Below are 22616 nucleotides of genomic sequence, written 5' to 3' on the forward strand. Positions count from 1 at the left end.
TTAATTTTCAGTCCACCTCATTTATCTTTTTAATGTGTTGCTTGCAAGCACAATTCTTTCCTTTCTCCCCTTCCCCTTTCCCCTTTTCTTTGTCTGTGAGCTACTTAACTGGTAATGATGTAGTAAAATGAGAAAAGGAAAACTTTTCACTCCATCAGATCTCCAGCAGGGGAGCTGAGAGCAGAGAAAAAAAATCTGCTTGTTTTGGAAAAGCAAGTGAACCAAATAGGAAACATAAGTTCTCACAGGGAAGTTTCATTGTACGTTGGAGGATACACTCTGAAATGTTAAGTGCATTTTTTTCAGTCTATTTGGAGTTGTTTTTTATTTTCCTGGCAGGTGCCTGCCCACCTCCCTCCTCAGTGGCGTCCAAGCCCTGACTAACTCAAACTTTAATCATATGTCTCAGTGACAAGCATGTGCTTTTTCCCCTTTAAAAAAAGACTTTGCAAAATCCTTCAGAAGTACGTGGTTTATTTTGGCTTACTTTACTAGTTTTTACTGTAACATTTTACATCTTTGGATCTGAGCTTGAGGCTGACAATTTATCAAGGGAGAAACGCCTAATCATCTGTCTTCTCTCTTTATTTATTAAGCCAGTTCACTGACCTTATTTAGAGGAGACTGCCACAAAAATTGGGAATTTGAGTACAAGATTGAGAAGGGAGGTATAGCATCCTAGGCTTTTTTTTTTAAAAGCGATGGAGAACCTTCCTTTCTCTTGCACAGGGGAGCTATGTCTTACTGCTTTGGCTTACATTGCTTTAATTTTATCTCTGCTTCATCTTCTCTAATTTTGAATAGTGGTTTTCTAAAGTTCGTGCTACATTTAGTTATGGGTTTCCTAGAGAAGGAGCCTTTGTTAATGTTAGCCTCTCTTAGCTTACCAGGCTCCAGGCTGACCTCTCTTTTGGAGCAGGTTGAGCTGGGATCTGACTTTTTCCACAGCTTGTGTGGCTTGGAACTGAGCTGATGCTTTGCTGCTAGCTGAGGCCTTTAGAGAATAACAGGTATGTAGTTTCAAAGAGCACTGGAAAAGTTAAGAAAGATCAGCTTTCTCAGTAATGATCAAGGAAATGAAAAACAATGCTGTTTCTTTTCCCTGCAACTCTTTGTGGGGTAGTGATATTCTTCTAAAAGCTGACTTTAAAGAAGTGAAACAAGTATAATAGGAGAATTCTACAGTAGTGTCTTTGTTTTTTTTAACTGTCCACTGGAAGTGGAAACATTACTGTCTTTAATATTACACATATTTCTGTATCTCCCTCCTGATGAATAGCCATTGTTTCCCTAACATCTCTCTGTTGTGTCAACTTTGCATTTGCAGGGAGTTTGCTAGATTTCTTAAAAGACGGAGAAGGAAGAGCTTTGAAGTTACCGAATTTGGTGGACATGGCAGCCCAGGTCTGTCTTCAGGGTACTGAGCACTTAGGAGTATATGCTTTATAGCCTGTGTATGTCTGAGTTTGTTTTAAAATGCACCAATTGTGTTTCCTGCTGCTGGCAGGTGGCTGCAGGCATGGCATACATCGAGAGGATGAATTACATACACAGAGATCTGCGGTCTGCGAACATCCTGGTGGGGAATGGCCTAATATGCAAGATTGCTGACTTTGGATTGGCAAGACTGATTGAAGACAACGAATATACAGCCAGACAAGGTAGATACAGCAGCAGATGTAGCTCTGAGTGTCATGCTTGTGACAGGGGAATAGCAGAACGTGGCTTTAAAAAGCTCTCCCTTGAATGCTTTGGATTTCCTTTCAGTAAATCCTGAACTCATGCTAAATCCTAGCCCAGAACTTCTCAGGTGAGTACGTGCCCTAAAGCAATCTTCTCTTTTAGCTCTCTGCCCTTTAAAAACTGCCCAAAATGAAACAAAGATGATTAGTGATAGCACAGGTGGGTGAAGTGACAGTAAAGACAAGATCCTCATGGTGCCATAACAGAGAGGTTACTTCACTTACCAGCCTTGAAAGCCTGAATGGGGTTATCCAGAAAAGCCCACATAAACTATTTCTTTCTTAGGGTGCTTTCTAGTATTTAGCAGCCACTATCAACATCACTGTGCTATTCTTTCTTTATTTCAAATATATAGTTCAAAGAATTGTGTTTCTATGCAAGGGAAGCTTTCTCTCTGAGCACTATGTTTTCTTTGGGAACTTTAAAAATTACTGTAATAGAAAAGCCATTTTCCAGTGCCACACAGAGTGCTGGGCACAGCTGACCTCTGATACACTATAAAAAGATACACATTCAAAGAGAATGGTAGCTCTTTTTAAAAACCATGTGTATGTTCAGACTGAGCCATGAAACAGGCTCTTTGTAGTTAGTTAGTCATTCTTTACAAGCCATGCTTAGTTGTCAGATGTTGGTCCAAGTTTGCAGAGCTCCAGTTTTGTTCTCTTTCTGTTGGCAGTACATTGGCAATGCTTGCTCAATGTGTGTCGGTAAATACCATTAATTTCAGTGCCAAAGCCAAGGAGTGTCCCGTTAAACCCTGCTGTATGTCATCAGAAAGCACAGGTCAGCTAAGTACTGCATACCCTGCATTTACCCTGTCCTCTTGTGAGATTTTTTTTTCTTGACCAGAAGTCCCTGTTTCATCACGGGCTTTGCCATTAATTCTTAGGAAAAAACTAACCTCTTTCTGCAACTCTCAAGTGTTGACAGAAGGAGCCAGAGAGTTTCCAACATTCCTTGTCTTGGCCTGGGAGCAACAGCTCTCATGCCTTTCACACCCCTCAGAGCTGCTGTCAGCAGTACCTCGTTGCAGCAATGTGGTCCCCAGACTGACTCCACCCTGGAAGCTGCCTGCTCCACATTGGGATGACAAGGCCTGGTACTGGGGGGGCCCTTGAAGAACCTGTGGTGGGTACTAATGCAGAGAGTTAACTACTCTTGATTTCAACCTGAGGGTGGGAATTACTCACTGCTAGAAAAAATAGCTTTGTGTCATTCCCTCCAGAGTAACAAGAGTGTTTGAAGGCTCTGGTAGACAGAAAGCTGCCTGCTTGCCTTTCCTCTGTGTAAAACAAGAGTTTTCCTTCAGCAAGGCAGCCAGATCCAGTCTGCTAAATGGCTTTGAAATGGTGTCCCATATTGTCTCTATTTCTGTCTGTTTTGTTCCTTTTGGAAAACACCCAACATACAGTTTGACATGATTAATTATTTGTTTTAATAGACAAGTATGTGACCTACTTCTGGCCAGATCTCTTCAGGCTACCGATCCCTAGGAAATCCTCTGATGACCTGTTTGCTTCCTGGTTAAAATCTCTCAAAATAATTTTGCCCTCTTCACTTGTTTGAAAGCTCAGAAAACCTGCCTGACTGACGCTGAGGAGAAGTTTAGATTTTTTAAATCAATAAAAATCATTGGATTTTGGGTGGAAAAATTTTGAGCTGAGAAAAGCATAACACCAGGACTGGCTGGGAGAAGGAGCATAGTCATGGGTATCCCCTGCCATTCTTCCACTGCAGAAATCACTGATATTATGGAAAATGTGGCTGGGAAGGGAGAACTATTTTGGCTTTTAACCTGCATCCCTTATGATCCAAATATCTGAATCATGTTTGCCTGGCTTCATCTCTCTGTGCAAGGACGGAGACATCACCCATCCTTTCCATGCTTCAGTGCAATGGACTTCCTTCCCCTGACCTTAGGGTCAGGCTTAAATCTTTCAGAGCTACAGAATTCCTTAAAAGGGAGACCCAAAGAGCTGTTATCACAGGCATCTTCTAGGAAGGTTTTCCTACTTTCCCTGATACTGTTCTGACCTTTTCTTAAGTGGTAGATTGTTCTAGGGAGGTGTGCATTTTTGATCAAGCAGAACACTCTCAATTTACATTTCATTGCAATTAACCTGACTTCCAAGCAAGATGGGCAGCCGAGTGCACTGGCTAGGACCTTTTATTTATTGAGGAAGACACATGGTTTCTAATACACCACCGGAATTTTTCTTCAAGTGGGATTCTGCCCTGGTTTGTTTAGTTAAACTTAAGTTTGAGCATTGCTTGGTGGAGACCACAGTATCAGAAGGAAACGGTTGCCTCTGCTTGTTTCCCATGACCTCTTACTTCAGCCTCTAAGGGGATGCATCTGGGGACTGCTCTGTTTATCTAGCTGACTACTGCTTCAGTGGGAATTTTGACACAGGAGAAGAGCCTGGCCAGCAGAGGGGAGGGAGACTGCAAGTGCTCCAGACTGGCAGCTCCTGTGGGAGAAAGGAAATGCTTTGCCTTACAAAATCTGAAGATTAAAGCCTCTGGTCACTCTCTCCACAGCAGTCATTCTTCTCTTGGCTCAAGTGTGTTAGTACAGACCTCATTGTTGATGTGGGGAAGAGGTGGTTTTCTCCAGCCTTGCTTGATCTCCTACTCCCTTCCCCCACTGTCACTTTTGTCTCCAATTAAATATTTTGAAAGGAAACAGATGGGGATGCTTTGAGCCCCAGCAGGCTAAAATGCAGGATTCCTGAACCTGTGTGGGTATTACTCAGCCTGGTGGTAGCATTTTACTGACTGGTTTATTTTCTTTTTGGTTTGAACAAAGGAGGCCTGATCGCTCCTGATTTATGTGAGGTAAATAAAAAGTGGTTTGTTGTCTGCACTGCCATTTCTCAGCAATCGTCAGGAAGGAAAGAGATGGTCATGCCACTAATGATTTAAAATGTGTGACTAGCAGCTATACACTGCCATTAAATAATACAAAAAAAAAGTTCTTGGCTTGTAATGAGCATTTGGCTCCTCTTGCTTTCAGAGGAAGTGAGTAATCAAAGGGAAAAACATTGCTGTTAAAGTGACGCCTATTTAAAAGCCGATAGTGGTGGGACTGTATTGCAGCCTGCAGCATTGGGGCTTGCTTCTTTTGGCTGTTGCTGTTGAACATTCATCCCCCGACCCACTGTCAGGCATTCAGTTTTGTTTCCTACCATCAGTGATGATGCTTCTGTCAGTCCTGGTAAGGCAAGGCTTAAAACTCCTGCTATCCTACAGGACAGAGAGAAACTCCTCATCACCTTCAACACAGGATTTCCCATGCAGTTTTGCTACCCTTACAGTAATCTGGATTGCAGCTATATGGAGTTTTGGCCAAGCATGTGGCATTTTGTGGAGAGTGCTGAGTACTCTGCAGAATTGCTGGGGAAGAGTTGTTACTATTCTAGGCAGTAGCAGCTGATATAAATTTAAAATTGCCTTAATAAAGAGAGGAAAAAAAAGCAGAGTTATTTTCCAGGCCATGTTTCTACTGCATACACTGGCAGCACTTGCAGCAGTGCTGCTCTGAGCACACATGAAACATAAGGATCTTTTTGATGCCTTCCAGACAAGCCAGAGCTATTTTGGGAGCTATAGTATGTGTATGTAAATTCTTAGATCATTTTTGCCTCCTTCACACTTAAAACTATCTCCTTCCTGCACTGTCTAAAAACAAGTGATTGTTTCTTTATTTCCTGGAAATGAGCAGGGATTTTTCCTCCATTCCAAGCTCTCTCCTTCCTCTCCTTTCATAGAGAGTTGGCTCCCAGCTCAAATCTCTCTTGTTCACAACCAACTGTACTGTGGGCTGTAACATTCAGGGCTTTGTTCTTGCTCTTTACCTGTCTTTTCCCCAGCCCAGCTGTGGAACAGACAGGATGAAGGACTGTTGCTTCTCAACAGGCAGCCCCTGGGGTCCCAGGGTGGGGATCACTGATACTCTCCTACAGGGATGCCATCTGCTCTGTGAGAAGGAGCATGGCCAGGTCAAGAGGAAGAGCAGGAGGAAGGGGGGCGTGCAGGGAAAGGACACCAGGGTTGTTTAAACCCACAGTTCCTCCCCTAGTCCCCTGTGTCCTGGGGAGGGGTCAGCCTGCAGAGCCTGCTTCTGATTGCTGATGTGTTGCCAGGCTTGTAATTTCATGTTCGTTCTCACAGCACAAAAAATGTTAATTGCACAGTCCCTCCCACACTGCACTCAGCATCGCCTACCAGGGCTGACTCGTTTCCTGTTACATGCTTGTTTCAGCACTTCATTTTTACCTTTTGTAAGGGCTTTCCCTTTCCAGCCTCAGGAGCAGTTCAGTGCCACGCTAGGTTCTCCGGTCACTAACTCAAGAGTTCCCCTGTTTTCTGGGTCTTAGAGCTTGGGCTGCTGTGTTGGGTTTGGTTTTGGGTTTTGGGTTTTTTTTTTGGTAGCAGCGTTGTAGCATTTCCGGAAACAGGCTCATTATGAAGCTGGCAGTGGCTCTGGGGCATGAATTTCAGAGGTTTCTGCTTCATAGAGATTTAGATCTGAAAAAACAAAGCTCTGAGGGATTTTCACTCGCCTCAGAAGAAACCACGCTGAGTTATACATCAAGGTCACTCAGTTATCCCAGCCCCCTCTGCTGCTCCTCGTCACACGACCTGCTTATAGCCAATGAAGAATTAAAGCAGGGCCACGGATTGATTTTTCCCAGGGAGATACTCCTGGAAGATAACCTGTGTGAATGCCTGGGGAGAGGCCCCAAGAACAGGGCTGAGCTTTACAAAAATCCTCAGAGGTAGGAGGCAGAGCCAGCTGCCCTGACAGTAAGTTGTATGAGCAAGCTTTGGCTTGGTGTGGTTGCGAGCAGTGCAGAAACCCAAAAAAGGCTGAATGTTTCAAAAAAGGGACAGAGATAAAAGCTGCAGATTAGTTCCTTGCTCTGAAGCAAAGACAGGCTACCCTGACCTAATGAATGCAACACATGGTAGGTTTGTATGCATGGAGTTACTGACCTGCTAATTTGTAATAAGATGTGTTCCAGAAAAAAAAATAATAAATAAAAAAAATTCCCCCCCACAGTGATGCAAAATCTCCCTTCAAAGTACAACATAGGCTGCCTTGTCAGCTGGGGTAATTTGGCTTATCAGATTTATTAACATGCTTGTCAGTAATATGCATTTTATCTGATGATCTGATGCTGTAATTTGTTTGCAGCACAAAGTCAGCTTGTTTAATAAGCTGCTGAGGCCTGGGCAGAGGGAGGGGGTGGGTTTTTTAATTGGTGTGTTGGGAAGAGAGTAAGCACAGAGACCATGTGTCGGTCAGGAGCCTCTGTGCAAACACTTGCTATAGCAGTAGCAATCAGGAGGCTTCAGAGCAGTTCTCAACGCATTTGGGGATTTTTGTGTTTTCACAGAAATGCACTGCCTGTGTCTCCAGTGTCAGACCTTAGACGGGAGGCAGCAGCCTTGGGGGGATCTTTGTTAGGCGTGCGCACACACACACATCCACTCACAGAAACTGGGTGGGATCTCTTTGTCTGACTGCAGTGCAGGCACTGAACCTGCATCTGGGGAGGTCACCAGCCTGGGACACCTCACTGGTCTCCGCTTTATTCTTCCTGCTGGTCCTACTGTACTGGGTCACAGGCTCTCTTGGACCATCTAGCCTCCAGCATGTGTTGCATGGCCAGAAAACCATGAGACCAGGCTCTGCGAGAGACCTGGCTGCCAGCCTTGCCTTTCCCTTCTCCCCATCTATCTCTTCACACCAAAGTTCAGGAAATACTGCACAAAGTGCAGAGCATGTAATTTTTTTGTTTCAGTTGTTTTAGCCAGAGAATCACCCACAGCAGCAGCAGCAACACAGAAACATAATGAGTTGCAATCCTGTTATTGGAAAATCCAGAGCACAGACCATTTGTCTTCTCCAGCAGTGCTCATCACAGTCCAGTGGGATTTGTACTGGGCTAGCTCTCAGGAAAAGGGATGTGCTGGAATTGTCTGCACTTCTACTTACCTTGCTTCTTGTCTTCCTATGGTCCCTCAACACACCATGTACTCACCCCCCAGTGCCACACTGTTAGTAGATGGGGAAGACAAAAATGCCAGGGGAGTTGGTCACAAAGGAGTCTGAAGAGACTTTTTTCCTCCAAAGATGAGTTGTAGCTGGTTGCTCCCTTTCGATCTGAGGATGAAGCACAAGGGAATTAGACCATGTTTGGCTCAGCTTCTCAGAAAAACACAACTGATTAAAGGAAAAAAAAAAAAAAAGAAAGAAAGAAAAAAGTTGAATAAAATAATGTAACATGCAATCAAGCAAACCCTCATGCTTGACTGTCTCTCACACCACCAGCCAACCTCCAAGCGTTCAGGCTGCTGGCCAGCCAGGAGCTATTCATTCCTCTGGCATGGTGTGTGTGTGTGTATTATCTCAGCTGCATGTATGAGGGAGCAGAGATTAGCACTCATATTCATGGTGTGCCTCTATGAGCCCACCTGAAGCCATGCACTGTAGGCCTAGGGAACCCAACCAACAGATACACACAGCCTGCAGAGTTTTTCCAGGGATCCTCGAGGAGTGTATAACCCCAGGATCTGCTGGTGGCTGGGGGAGATAGTTGGCAACCCCAAATGGTTGCTGGGCTGCTGAAGCAGGACAGAGGCTGGCAAGCTGCAGAGATCTCAGACATCACAGACATGGTGATTTTTAAGAGAAGACAAAGTTCTGTAAATTTTGAGTATTTTAAACTAAGATTGGACTCACAAAGAGGTGTGAATTAGACTAAGACCAAAGCCAAGCACCCAAATTTTAGCTCCTGTCTGTACATTAACTAGTGAAAATACAGAGGTAGACTTTTCAGAAAGTGAATAGACACCCAAAAATCCTCCATCTCCTTTGCAAATCTAACCACTGATGTGTTGATGCTTAGCTAAAGTTCCTGAGTTCAGGCATTAGGGATTTTAAAACTTTTTATAATTTAGCAGGACTTACTTGAGCAACTTCATTTTTCCTTAGAAAAATGTATTTGTTTCTGAGTAGTATGCCTTCTTAGGATGATTTGCATGCAGTGCAGGAAAAATTTTAGCACACCTGATGTTTTATTAGGTAAGGAGATGAGAATTACCATATTTACTTTGTACTCTGAGTCCAGTCAGACTGCAGCATATAACAAGAGATAACAGAGCATCGAGTGCTGGATGTGACGGCAGAACAGTGCCAGCAGGGAACTGTAAGCAGTGCCATAACTTCACTCCCTGAGAGTGATTTGTCCACTTTGTTACACTTTCCACACTCCTTCTGAAAGCTAAGGGAACTTTTATGAGAGGGTGGTGAGAATTCAAAGTCAGGCTGTTTCCAAATTCAAGAGTGTTTGTCACTGGGGATCAGCAATAAGCAATGCAACTCTTTTGACTATATCTTAATACAAGGCACCAGGGAAATGTCTGCATATTTTTTCATACATACTATGAGTTAATTTTTACCACAAGACTTTTCTTTGAAGTCATACTGAAAATATTCTCCCTAGGAAAACAGTAAATGATTGGAAAAGCAAATAAATCAGTGTTTAAAGGCTTGTTATCTTACCATCCTTACCACAACTGGCTCCTGCAAGCTCTGATGATGGATGAGCACATTAGAACTGCACATATTTAAGGCACTACAGGCTTTTCAGTGCCAGGAGCTTAAAGTACACTGTCAAGTTACAAATCACAGGACAGAGTTGTGCCTTGACATCATTGCACTCCAAGCAACTCGAATGGCAGTATTACTTTTATGTCCTTGCATGTTTCTAATGAAATATATAGGCTTGTTTTTCATTTATGTTTTTACTATGTTTGTTTTGCATTTTGCTCAGCTTGAGCAGGGAAACCAGGAGGTACATTTCCAATAAATCTCACTTCTCTTCATACCTGGAAACTGTGTTTGAGTTGCAAATATCACAGGGAAAATGTTAAGTTCAAACATGTTGAGAGAAAGAATTTCTATTATATTTGGCTTATTGTTTTTTAAAACCTTTTTTTTTTCTTTTATAAAACTTCAAACCTGAATTAAAATGTCCTAGCCTTCCCTCGGGATGTGGGACAAACCCACCCCTTCCATGCTAAGTCTTTTCTTCTGCCCTACGTAGACTCATAGAATAATTTGGGTTGGAAGGGACCTCCAAGGGTCATCTAGTCCAACCCCCCTGCAGTAAGAAGGGAAACCCTCTACTAGATCAGGTTGCTCAGAGCTTCATCAAGCCACAGCTTGAATATCTCCAGAGATGGGGCATCAACTACTTCCCTGGACAACCTGTTCCATTTTTCCACTACCCTCGTGGTCATCAACTTTTCCCTAACATGCAGTCTAAATCTACTCTTCTCTAATTTAAAGCCATTGCCCCTCATCCTACCACTGTAGGCCCTTGCCTAAAGTCCATCTCCATGTTCCAGCCTCCTGTCCTCTGACCATACCCCATGAAGCTGTGAGGTGACCCTTGCCTGTAGCTCTGTCCACCTGCACCTATTGCAGAATGCAGCAGTCACCTGCTGTGACTTTGGTTCTGTCTCTGTTCTGATTAAGGCTCATTTACTCTTTCATTAGGTGCAAAGTTTCCCATCAAATGGACTGCACCAGAAGCAGCACTGTATGGAAGGTTCACAATAAAGTCAGACGTGTGGTCTTTTGGGATCCTACTGACAGAGCTGGTGACAAAAGGGAGAGTGCCCTATCCAGGTAAGAAAACAGCCCTGCTTCACCTGGGGAAAGGAGTGGCAACAAACCATATGCTGAAATTGGAATGTTTATTTATTTTTACTGGGTTTAAAGGAGGGTGATTGTCATACATAACTCCTCATGTGCTTGAAAACAGTCCTTACTCTAAAAGTTCTTGCGTGATGGTCATGATAAAAATAACAAGAGGACAGAAAATCCAACATACTCATTTCTCATTTTTTTAAATGTCTCTCAATTCAATTAATATACAGCTAATTCAATTCTAGGCAAATAATGAAAGCAATGTTAAATTACTATACTGTGGAGCAAATATCTCTCCATAGTATTGCATCATTTTAAGGTACCAACAGCTAAACTCACAGAGTGGTATTACTCCATTTAGTCTGTCAGTCTGGTTCTCTGCAAGGTTTGATGACTGAATGTCTAGTATCACAAAATCTCTTTTTTATAAACTCTTAAATTTCAATCCTTGCTTTTGAGATGGATGGAAAGGAAAGCAAATAATTCTGTAATGTGCAGGCCAGAGCTCATGGTAGGGTCACAGCGGGGCCAGATTCTCTGCATGGGGGAACCAGAGGCCCCATAGCTCTTTGTTGAAACCCTGCCAAGAATCCAATGGATTAAGATTTGTAGGAGGGATGATTGAATCTGCCTGCACAGAAGGAGTTTTCCATTCTGTTGTCCCCCTGTAGATTGTAGGCATTCAGGTGAAGAGGAAAGGGGTGAGGTGAAAGCTGTGCATTACATTGAAAATAACTTAATTCCTTCATTTTCTTATCAGCACATATACTAACAACGGGACATCTAGCTGCATCTTTATTCTTTTTATTAAAAAAAAAAATAAAACTCTCTAAATACTCACCAGTATGGCTGTGTGCAGTGCAGCTGATTTAATGGAAAGTGCCCTAAAGCAAGTTTCTGTTTTCCAATCTGTGCCATGATCAAGCAGTCTGATCCATACATCAAACTGCACCAGAGAGGCATCAAGGTGGAGTTCAATATATGCTGTGGTATATCGTGCCACTTCAGAAGGCTGAACTCAGCAAAACTAAACTCCCAGTTTTACCAGGAATTTTAATCTTGCTAGTGCCTAGCAGGCAGTAGCTAATACTTGGAAAGAAAATATGGGGACTGGAAAGCTTCTCGTGATCAGCAGTGGGTTTTGGCCTGATTAACAAGAAGCAGTTTAGCAAAGCTGTGACTCTGATAAGAGAATGAAGTAGCAGAAAGCAAGATGATGTGTTTCTGTGGGATGGATGAGGCCCTCTGCCCAGCACTTCCCCATGCAGTTAAAGAGAAGGGAGTGTTTCCAGCACAGGGAGTGGCTGTGTCAGTCACTAGCACAAAGGTCTTCTTGCCATGAGGATTACTGGCAGTGGCCCAGGACAGCCATGAGTTCCCCAGATTTATTGAGGGCAGAATGTAGACATGGCTTGGTGGGCAAAGGCCAAAGACAGAAAGATGTGTGAATCTTAGTTGGTATGGTGTTGCTCCCAGAGGGTGGGAGACTTTCCTCCCTGGTCTACAGGAGAAGAAAATCCCAGTCTCTGCCAAGAAGAGTGGGTGCAGAGGGGCTCTCACCAGCCAGGGCAGAATTAAGGTGATTTTTTTTCCCTGAGCTCCACATTGCTGGGGCAGGCGTGCTCAGTGATAAGCCTTACCTCTTATCTCGTGCGTGAGCACAGACACACACGCAAGCACAGGAAAAATACTATTCCAGGCAAAAGCAACAGTCTAAGTCTTGTGTCAATGCACAATTTTGTAACTGAACAGGGTGTTGGCCACGGCAGCAGAGGACATTTTCACTTCCCAAGTGTTCTTTTCCCTCTCTCAAGGAGGAAGAGGCCACTAAATTTTTAAGCACTGAATGTTTAAGTGCTTGCAATATATAACTTCTTGCAGGACCCATGACAGAAATCCTAGGCATGGTCTGTGTCCTGAAAATGTGGACAGTTTTATTATGTGGCAGTTTGAGCACATCAAAGACAACTGGCAGCATCTCTCCTCTTTCAATGCTGTCCTCCCCCTTCATCCCACACTACATAAAGCCCTCACACACTGAAAGTCCTTCCGGCTCACTCTCCCTTGACTGCACTGGGAAGACATTAAGTAGCTGGAAGCAACTTTTTTTGTGTGTTATGTATCTCGAAGTCAGAAGTTTTCTGGATGGTCACCTACTGCCTGTTATGCTCTGCCCAAGCTCTGCTCCAGGACACATTCTTCCCACCAGGACTCCCACCCTCCTCAGCCAGGAGGCCTTTACCATTCTCACAGTCACCATCACTCCCTTCTCTCTAAGTTTTACCTAAGGCAGCCTCTATTTTAATTTTGAATTTCCGAAGTCAATTTGAGAGATTTCATTTTGGTCTCTTTCCCCAGATTCTAACTGGGGAAGTTTTTATAGGCTGAGGCAATGGTGGTGGGGAACTGGAGCCTCCTCAGAAGGTTCTGTTATTTTGTGTTGAAAAGATGACTTGGACTTCCCAAAGTGACAAAGACCTCCTGAATTCCTCAGAGTAGAATCTTATTTTCTCTTGACAAATAAAGGATTGTCTATCCTTTGTAGGCAGTTTGTAGGCAGTGCCAACCCCTTTTGCACCACAGACACATGGATTTGCAAGTTCTGGAAAGGGTCAACCTAGAAACAAAAAGAGGGTCATGAGGCTGTCCCTCTGCTACGGTATCCAGTTTCTGAAATTGTTGTGAGCATGTTGTCCTGATGTTCCTTGTAGTAGGCCAGAGGGAGTGGGGAGAGACCTTCAGGCAAAGGGATTGCCCTCTGACAGGACAAGATCTTAATGCCTGGAGAGGTTTTTATAGCACACACCCCAGTCCTGTGGTAGTAACCATTCCTGCAGTCCTGCAGGGCACTGTATCTCATGCCTTGGAGAACAAGGCATTGTTTCAGACTTGTGCAGAAGGAAGGAGAAGCACAATGAGGAGGACAGAGGGAGAAGGCAGGTAATATATAGGTGAAGAGCAAACTGTGTGGAACAGGACATGGCACACCTTGTTCCCCAGATTTCAACCACTTTCTGTGGTTCCCCATTTGGAAGGGAGGGTGGAGCAGCGATGGGACTTGTGAGCAGTAAAGACTTTCCTGGCAGAGATGATGACCAGGCTGGGGTCCATAATCAAGATTTGCTGCAGAGTTCCCACAAGCAAGACTGACTTTTTGACAGATGTCCTCATCTTCATCCTTCAATCGAGCCTATTTCTCTGTCAATAGACATAATGGGCTCCTATGATACCTAATTCATTAGTGCTTCTCCTAGTCCTCCCTAATGCTGTCCCATTCTTTTCACAAGGCAGCAGATTGAAATTAGCAACTTTCAGTCTTTCTGGGCATTGAGGTTCTATTTCCATTATTACAGTGGGGCAGTGAAGACTAGAAGAGTTTAAAAAGTAATCTGCTTAGTCGACCTTTTTCAGTGTCTGTTTCCTTCCCCTTTCACAAATCCTCCTTGGATTTATATGGAATTTAAGAGTAGGAGGCTACATTTCTCTAGCAGTAGTCAGAGAATTTGTTTTCTTTTAACATGATGCATTTTGATAGACAAAAATCTCAAAGGCACTGAGCTCTGACCTCTGGCTTTTCTTTGGGGCTGTCTACAGAAGTTAGGAATTATGCTTCTAGATCACACTGAACAAAACCCAAAAATCAGCATGTCTCCATTGTACCTCTCTCTTTTGAAAGCACACTCTGTGTGCAAACATCATCCAGCCCCTTTGGGGGAACTACACAGTTTTGCCTTCTCAACGGTGCTATAGAAGGTCCAACATGTCCATGTCTGAGGAACCTTTGAGCATGAGCAGAGGCAGAGCTCTGGGTTCTTGGATAATCTGAAATACAGCATTTCTGGGGATGGACAGCAGCTGAGATGTTTTTTTTAAGAGTCCTACTTCAGTCCTTTTTGTCTGTATTCGTTTGATCACTGGTCTGGGAGCATGCAGTAGGTTTTGAAGGAGCGTAGTTCTCAATCCAACAGAAGAAAGTAAGAATAAAGTTGTTTAAAACCATCACTGTCCTCGCTGCCCTTCGCATTGCCCAAAGTAATCTACATAGTTTATTAGCTTTGGATGTGGGGATGCTGCCTAATTGCAGGAATATTTCCTGTCTTCTGGAAGAGCAGCATTGCACAGAACTGTGCTATTTCCACATCTTCTGTTCTCCATCTAATCAAGCTCCTCAGAGCACTACAAAACACACTCTCCAGTGTTTTCTTTAGCCACAACAGGAAACTTTGCATCCTCTTTTATGTGACAGGAACTCTTACTGCTGCAGCTTTTTTTCAAGAAACCTCAAGAAGCATTTCTTTTTTCTCCCCAGTCCACATGGGCAGTAGCTTTTTATTGTATTGAGCATTAAAGCAGCCATATCCTGTGGCAACCTAAGATTATTGGAGATGTCACTAATAAAGCTGGATGATAAGAGGTTATTTCATTTGTGCTCTTCTGAGGGAAGAAGAATGCTCTTCTGTCTTGGAAATTGGATGCTTCCTTTTGGTCTGAATGGTACTTCTAGAAACATCATGAGCTCAAACTGATTTTCAAGGAGGTGAAAATAACTTTAGTCTACAGAAGGATATTTCTGAGTAGTTTATTCCACAGATTTAGGGATTTTAGAATACACTTTTTAAGGGGTGTGAGAGTGTACTACAAGCAGAATTTCATTTATTATTTACCAAAAGAGATGAAACTCTTGGGTATTCATTAGGAGAGAGGAGTTGTACAGACTGCTCAAATATTCTCTGTGGCATTAGAAAGTGCCGATACAACAGGCTCTCCAAAGAGAAACACTAATACTTAATAGGATAAGATAAGCAAAGCTAGATAATAGGTTTGTAAACATCAAGAGGCCTTTTAAAACATCAAGAACATACCTGAAACATTGTTACTTTTATATAAAAGCCTGAATGCTAATGAAACAAATTTTAGAAAAATTGTACTTGGAAATCCTTTCTTACAATTACTAGCACATGTCAAAACCAACAGAATTTCTTTGGCAAGTCATAGGTGCTGCACTCCTTGCTGGATGTATGAATTCCAGCAAGAAACATGAGGATTTCTTGATTTAGTTTCATATCTGGGTTTTACTGGGCGGAGGGGAAAGGAGAAAGGAAAAGATGGCATTTTCCAGGATTATACTGAGATGAGCAAAACCTGGATTCACTGACTTTCCAGGGACAAAAGCTGACTACAGTTTCAGACAATAATGCCTCTTTTGTGTTTCCATTTCCTTTTTTCTTCTTTCTTAAAAAAAAAAAAAAAAAAAAGAGAGAAAGAAATGAAGAGTTGTTTACGTTTTCCCTCCCCTCTCTTTATCCTCAGGGTTTTTCTTCCAGCATACTGTTCCTTATCAAGTTTCAGCATGTGCTTTGCAGCACTGAGTAATGCACTGGATAAAAATACTAAACATTTGATACCTTAGAATAACAAATGAGTTGGAAAGGAGCTTTTCTTCTGCCATTACTTCCACCCATGCTGTACTTCAAGGGGTACTGCCAAAATACTACTGCAGTTTGGGTTTTAGGTATATGGAGTATATGGTATATGGAGTATGGTATATGGAGTAGCTGAGTTATTGCTAACACTGATTTTTGTAGCCTTTTATACATAAAGGAAGCAAAACACTGAAGAAGTTATTATCCCAAAACATGTGGCTATTCAGCCAATTCAAAGACAAGGATATGAAAAAAGGGTGCAGTTTTTTGTTTAAAACACAAATTAAAAAAAATAATATTGAGAACACAACATGAACAAAATGCCCGGTTTTTTTTCCTGTAGCATCATGAAAACAGCAAATCCAGAAGGTTTGGGTTGGTGCTGACTAACAGACCACTAGCATTGTTTTGTAATTTAATGAAAAAGAAGAATATGTTTGAACAATATGTTCCTGTTGGATAATGAGGAACACCCAAAAATTTGTTCAGTGTGTGGCAAGCTTCTCTGGTTGCTTGTGAGGCTGTGTGACCAAGCAACATCATTTTGCAGTTGATAATACAGGAGAACCTTAACTTTGTGCAGAATCTGATGTCTGCAGATGAGCATTTATACTCTGTTTTCATCACTCTGTGGAGTCCTAACCATGGACGACTAATGGTGCCATACAAATTGTTTGTTCCTACTCACAAATGTTTAACACCAAAAATACAGTGGGTGGATGCTGGTGATAAACACAAGAAACCAATGCTAAAGTGTTTGTCTGCAGGAAAAGGAACACTGTAAATCAGCAATATAACCTTTCTTTTTGCCATTATCACTGCTAAAGAGGGAATCATAGGAGTATGAGGTACTTTTCTGGGGAGGTTCCTCCATGAGCAACCAGCACCATAAGCAACAGCACATCAGTGGTTTTTTTTAAATGAAAGATGCTGCAGTAGAGTAACCAGAACTGTGAATTGATGAGGACATGGCCAAACAAGAGCCTGTGGAAGACTCTAGAAGTGAAGGCAGTTTTTATTTTGTATAGTAGGGGACAAGGAGCAAGACAATGAAAGAGGTGGCTACAGCAACAGGCTAGGAAAATTATTTTTGCAGAGACATTGCAAATGGATATCAGCAGGAGAAAATTACACTGTCAAGATAAGAGGGAAAGGTGTTTTGTTATCCTAACATGAAGTGAGAATCTAGATAGGGATGGTCAGGAAAGGCTGTATTTTGCAGATGCTTCTTTCAAAACATCTTTAAGAATCAAATCAAGCCAGAATATGAGGACACAGAGTAAAAACTAAAGCTAAGGATACAGCTAAGCTGCCATCCTAAATAACATGGAGTGTCAGGCTATTATTCCCACTAGACAAGATGTGGAGTAGACAAATAAATCTATATTGAAGAAGGTGGTTGAATTATTTCTCACAAATAAGCTTACCAAAAACATAGTTTAGAGGGGAAAGAGAAGATCCACTGGGTCCTGGAGGTGGGAAAAGAAAGTTCCTCAAGAGGACACCCTGAAAAAACAGAGTGGAGGAGACGCAATGCAGGATAGTGTCATGGTAGCCACAGGGGAGATAAGCTAACAGAAAGCAACATCAAGGTGGTGGCTTCTGGATTCAGTCATGGGGGACCTTAAGTGTCCAAGTCTCCTTCCTCCTTCTGCAGAGCAGAACCAACTAAATCAGGGGAGTGAAACCTGCAAATATTTTTCAGCAGGGGCAGAGCTTGCCAACCGGCAAGCCACAGAAAATTTCTGTGTGCGTGCTTTCTCTTGAAATACTTCTACATGCCTGCAGTGCTGGTCTCACTCTTCACACTGTTAAAAAGCCAAAAGAGTTAGCAGAGGAGCTATTTAAACTAAAGTTGAGGTTGATTGCAATTAATGTACAGTGAAAAAATACTTCAGCAGAGGAATCAAGGGCTGAACATACTGCACAGAAAAGATGAAGTAGCAAAGGGCCTGGCTTGCTTCTTAGAGACAGGCACGATGGTAATACGGCTTTTTACCTTTTGTGAGAGAGAAATGTGGTTCTGCAGTGGAGCTACTTTGCTTAGTGGTTGGCTTGTCTTCTGAACAACTTCTTTCTCTTCTGGGTTGGGATGGAAAAAATGAAATGATGTAGAAACAATGCTAACCAGCACAGAGCATCAGTGGTAGTGAGCTTCTGAACCAGAGCTGAAGGTAATGCTGCTGAGAATTCCTAGTAGCCCAAAGTAGCAGAGTTTGTCTTGAAGTCTCTGGAGGATGACCTCACACAGCATTTCAAGGAAGGCCCACACTCAGTGTGAGGGTTTCAAAAATTCATCTTAATCTCTAGAAATTTGAATAGTATTTGTTATATTCTTTAGCCACTTCACATTGTATATTTCATGGCTACTGCTGTGGAGGAGGCAATGTGCCAGATATTGCCAGTTGTGAGTAAGCCAAGAGGGTAACCTTGGGAGCAGCATTTTATTCATTCCTGGATTCTAAAACCCTCCTTTGAGAAAGAAAATAATCCAGGTTACTTTGCAGTAGAGAAAGAGCTGAAACAGGACAACAGGAAGGGTTTGTTTTGTTTATCTGAACAAAAAGAAATCAGTATGATCAAAAAAACCATAACTATTGTAGACATAGCTATGCTTGGGATAATTTCCCTGTCATTTAAGAGGAATTTACCTGGATTTATTTATTCCTTTACAGGAATGAATAACCGTGAAGTCTTGGAGCAGGTAGAACGTGGTTATCGTATGCCATGTCCTCAGGACTGTCCCATCTCCTTGCACGAGCTTATGATCCACTGCTGGAAAAAAGACCCAGAGGAGCGTCCAACTTTCGAATATCTGCAGGGTTTCCTTGAAGACTACTTCACTGCAACAGAACCCCAGTACCAGCCCGGAGACAACCTGTAAATCCCTGGTCTTCAGACACTGTCGTGAATTACCAGGTTTCTCAGTCCTGCCTCACCTGTCCTTCAGCTTCCAACTCCGTGAGAGGCTTCTCCAGAGTGCAGCATCTTCCAGCAGCGCCATGCACAGGAGGGGCTGAAGCTGGGAACTTCCACAGCCCTTGCCTACGACCACTTGTCCTAATAATCTGAATGTCCTGGATGAGAAGGAGAAAAAACACTTTTTTTTTTCTTAATCAAAGACTCCAAAACTGCATTGTATTGATGTTATGTAAACTGCAAAACCTCTGTTCATTGTAAATAGTAACTCAGTGCCAATAACTGATCCTAGTGCTTTCCTTTTTTTAAAATGCAAAACCTATGTGATTTTAACTAGTCTTCTCCTGATTCAACTAAAAGTATTATTTTCCAGAAGTGGCCTCTTTGTCTAAAACATTTTTTTTCATGTTTTAACAAATAAAATAAATTTAAAAAATCAGGACAGGTGTTTGGGTTTTTTTGCTTTTTTATATATAAAATATATATAATATATATACATAACTGTACATATAGAATACGGGTGCTATTGCAGGGGAAACTCATTTTGAATCAAATGGATCCTGCTGCAGCAGTACCCAGAAAACAATAATTTTACTGCAGACATGAAAACACTGGTGGGATTATGAAAGCCAGTGATCTAATTTTTGGCTTTTGCCAAGCATGATTTTTTTAAATTGGATTGCACTTTTTGTTTATGATTATGTACCTGTAGGTGGTTGTAACTTTGCTCTTTCAGGAATCATGTGCTGTATTTACAGTAATGTTTCCAATGTTTGACAAGTGTGTGATGATTTGTTCTTGAAGTTAAAACGAACATATTTAAGGCAAGAAAACTACACCATCACCTTTTGAACTGGAAATTTGAAACTGCAAGGACTTCTTGTAGCAAAAACCATATACTGAAATGTTTCAAAAAGATTTATTAAACAGCATAACCCCATTCAGATGGTCAGCAAGTCATAGCATTTTAGCCATGTCCACCTGCTAAACTGTTGGTCATGCAACTAGGATTTTTCTGGTTTATGTGTAACATTTTTCCATTGTAAAATAAGTGTGTTAAATGTCCTGTACTGCTAATGAAATTACTTTCTCTGTGTCTGTAAGTTCTCCAGTGGAATTACTATGCACTTCTTTACATTTCATGGGGGATGCACAGAACAAAGTATTACATTTTCAGTTGTCTGTACCAGCGTTGAATTACTTACATTTAACCAAAAAAAGAAATTCCTTTCTATTTCTATTGAGTTTTTAATACTGAGTTTCAAATTTAAAAGTCTTAATTACATTTTGTTATGGTTCATTTGCAAGTTTACATTTTAAAACTGTTTAACTTTCTTAATTTAGTAATTAAAACAAAAAAAAAAAAAGGAGAATTTTACATTTGGATAGTTGTTCTTTTGTTTATACTGGAGATAATGTTGAAGGTAAAAACTTTTCAAGAAGGGGTGTCATGCCATTTGGCACCATATTTCATAGGAGTATGCAGACCAGTTACCTATGAGACATCGTTTTCCAAATTGTGAAGTCAATACTTTTTTTAACAGCTGGAGTTCAACTGTAAGGAACATGGCTGAATGCATATCGAGTCTCTCATTTCTCTGTTCTACAAGCAGTTTATTCTTTAACAGTTCTGTTGCATTTAACATGAATACTTTTACATTTACAAGTGTTACAGGAAAAGATTTTTCTATGCCTTGTATTGCTGTTACTGCTTTAAAATATTGCAGCCAAGTAAGACTTCCTGACAGCTGAAACTTTTTTCTAATTATTTAATACTTAGATTGTGAATTCATATTCCAAATATACACATTTTCTAAAGAGAATCATTTTCCGTTCCTGAAAACTAACCCAATAATGAATTGAGAACAAATTATCATCATTTTAGTATTTTCTATACAAAACACTGACTGAAAATCCTCTTGCAAAGGAAGGTCCCGCACTTAGCCTTTCTTGAAGTGTGAATTTATACAGCAATGTTGCTTGTTACCAGATTTCCATGATAAATTTGTTAACGTTTTACATGTAGAAGTAATGTTATGTATATGATATAATTCATTGTTGCTGTACCTATAGCTGTGGAGTACTGAAGAGGCCATAACTCTCATTGAACTTTTAGCTTGCTTTAGCCCTTACGAAGCAAGTTGTGGTCCTCTTTTTTTCCCACAGCTACCCCCCTGCCTTAAAACATCATCCACTGAACTGAGGACTCCGTAGGAACTCAGCGGGGCTGGCGAAGCCCAAACGTCAGGTGCTCAGCCCATCGCTGGGTGGCAAAGCATACCCTTCTGCCAAGCCCCTTGGCAGCCTTTGCCATGCCACAAACTTCAGTGCAGTCTCTATCTGTAGTGCGGGGTGAGCCTAAAATGTTAGTTTTGCCTATGCTTCTCGTTGGAAGTAAGACTCAGACGGGGCGTTGTTGGGGTTTTATGGCCTTTACTCTTTATTCTCTGGTTTGCTGTTTCCTGTATCGCATTCGGTCTCTGAGTCCCACGTCGGTCTCTGCCACATCTCTGCCTGCAGCTGGCTCACGTGGTGCCACTGCTGGGTGGCAAATCCAGACCATTTCTCACCGATAGCTCTTCTGCTTCTTTTTCTTAATGTTGGGAGTTTTGTTGTTTGGGTTTTTTAATCTCTCAAATAAAAAGATTAGCAAAAAATTTAAACAAGGTTGTTAGCATTTTTGCTATAAATTCATGGAAACTTTTTCTTAACACTCTATGTACCACAAATAGCTGTGTGGTGACTGTAAAAGTTGACTTAGCAGATTGAAAAAATCTCCTGTTCACTCTGAAAATTTTCTAATGTAAGGATAAACAGATCCCATCCAGATAAAAGCAATTGGCCAAATGCTCCTTCTACCAGCACACCTGGCACCCAACCCATCTTTGGCATGGTGGCAAAGTTCCAGAAAGGGTGACCTGCCAGCCAGTGAAATGACACTGTGGGATGACCCAGGCATCTCTGCACCAAGCTTAATCCAATACCAGTCCCAGAAAAACTGTCAGGTGGAAATGCAGCAGTGCCAAAAAAGGAGTAGTGCAATTTAACATATTTTTGTTGCAAGAAAAAGATGAGAGACTTGGTGGGTCATCTGAAAGGTCCAAAGTTTGTCAAAGCCACGAGCATGATATTCTTTGGCTTCTGCAAACAGTGCTTGACTTAGTTATATGTGACAGCCTGGTTTTGATTTAATTACTACTGTAGAAAAGCGTAGTAAAGCCAAAATAGAAAAGTGATTACCTGCTAAAATTACATGAATAATCACAAATGGAAAATCTGTCTCCTGAGCAAGTGTTTCTCCTGAAGTCTCTAGCCTGAAAAGGACCACATGCAGATGAAAAAGGCAGCTTGCGAAATGGATTTGACCTTGCAGATTTGACCTTGCCACATTACTTCAAGGTGAGTGGGAAGTTGCTCAAATTTATTTTAATATGCCCCATCCTTTTCTCAAATGCTGCAATAAAACAGGCAGTGCAGTAATGAATGCTTCCACATTGTACCCGAGGGGTTAAAGAGCCTCACATGAGGCTGAGCCTGAGCATGCAAGAGCTATTAGGAGATATACAGTAGCTCCTCTTCTAATGTGCAGACAATATTCATTCATCAAAGAAGGCTTTTCCTGTCTAATGGGAAATTACCACCAGCAGTGCAGACAAAAGGATATTTATTTCCTCCAATTGCGTCAGTTTGAGGGTCTGCCTGTCTTTCAAGAATAATCAAAGTCTGTTTGTATCTCAGAAATCTCATTGTGTTCTGCAGTCTCACTAAGCAGTGATTATAATTTCCTGTGACTTGCACACAGGGAA

The 22616-nt window shown here is 41.8% G+C and overlaps 1 protein-coding gene across 8 annotated transcripts in view; it reads left to right on the forward strand.

Moving 5' to 3' along the window:
* The window catches only part of FYN (FYN proto-oncogene, Src family tyrosine kinase), a 140241-nt gene extending 118768 nt beyond the window's left edge, over nucleotides 1–21473 (forward strand). For 7 of the 8 annotated variants that reach the window (XM_030447633.1, XM_030447638.1, XM_030447639.1 and 4 more), the window contains 4 exons: nucleotides 1328–1404; nucleotides 1508–1661; nucleotides 10316–10447; nucleotides 18567–19207. In XM_030447633.1, coding sequence (XP_030303493.1) covers nucleotides 1328–1404; nucleotides 1508–1661; nucleotides 10316–10447; nucleotides 18567–18775 — 572 coding nt within the window. In that variant the 3' untranslated portion in view covers nucleotides 18776–19207. Of the gene's footprint in view, nucleotides 1–1327; nucleotides 1405–1507; nucleotides 1662–10315; nucleotides 10448–18566 lie in introns of all 8 variants that reach the window. The other variant, XM_030447632.1, reaches the window with a different exon arrangement.
* The last annotated feature ends 1143 nt before the right edge of the window (nucleotides 21474–22616 follow it).

Source organism: Calypte anna, chromosome 3 (genome assembly GCF_003957555.1).
Source record: "Calypte anna isolate BGI_N300 chromosome 3, bCalAnn1_v1.p, whole genome shotgun sequence".
NCBI classification, from domain to species: Eukaryota; Metazoa; Chordata; class Aves; order Apodiformes; family Trochilidae; genus Calypte; species Calypte anna.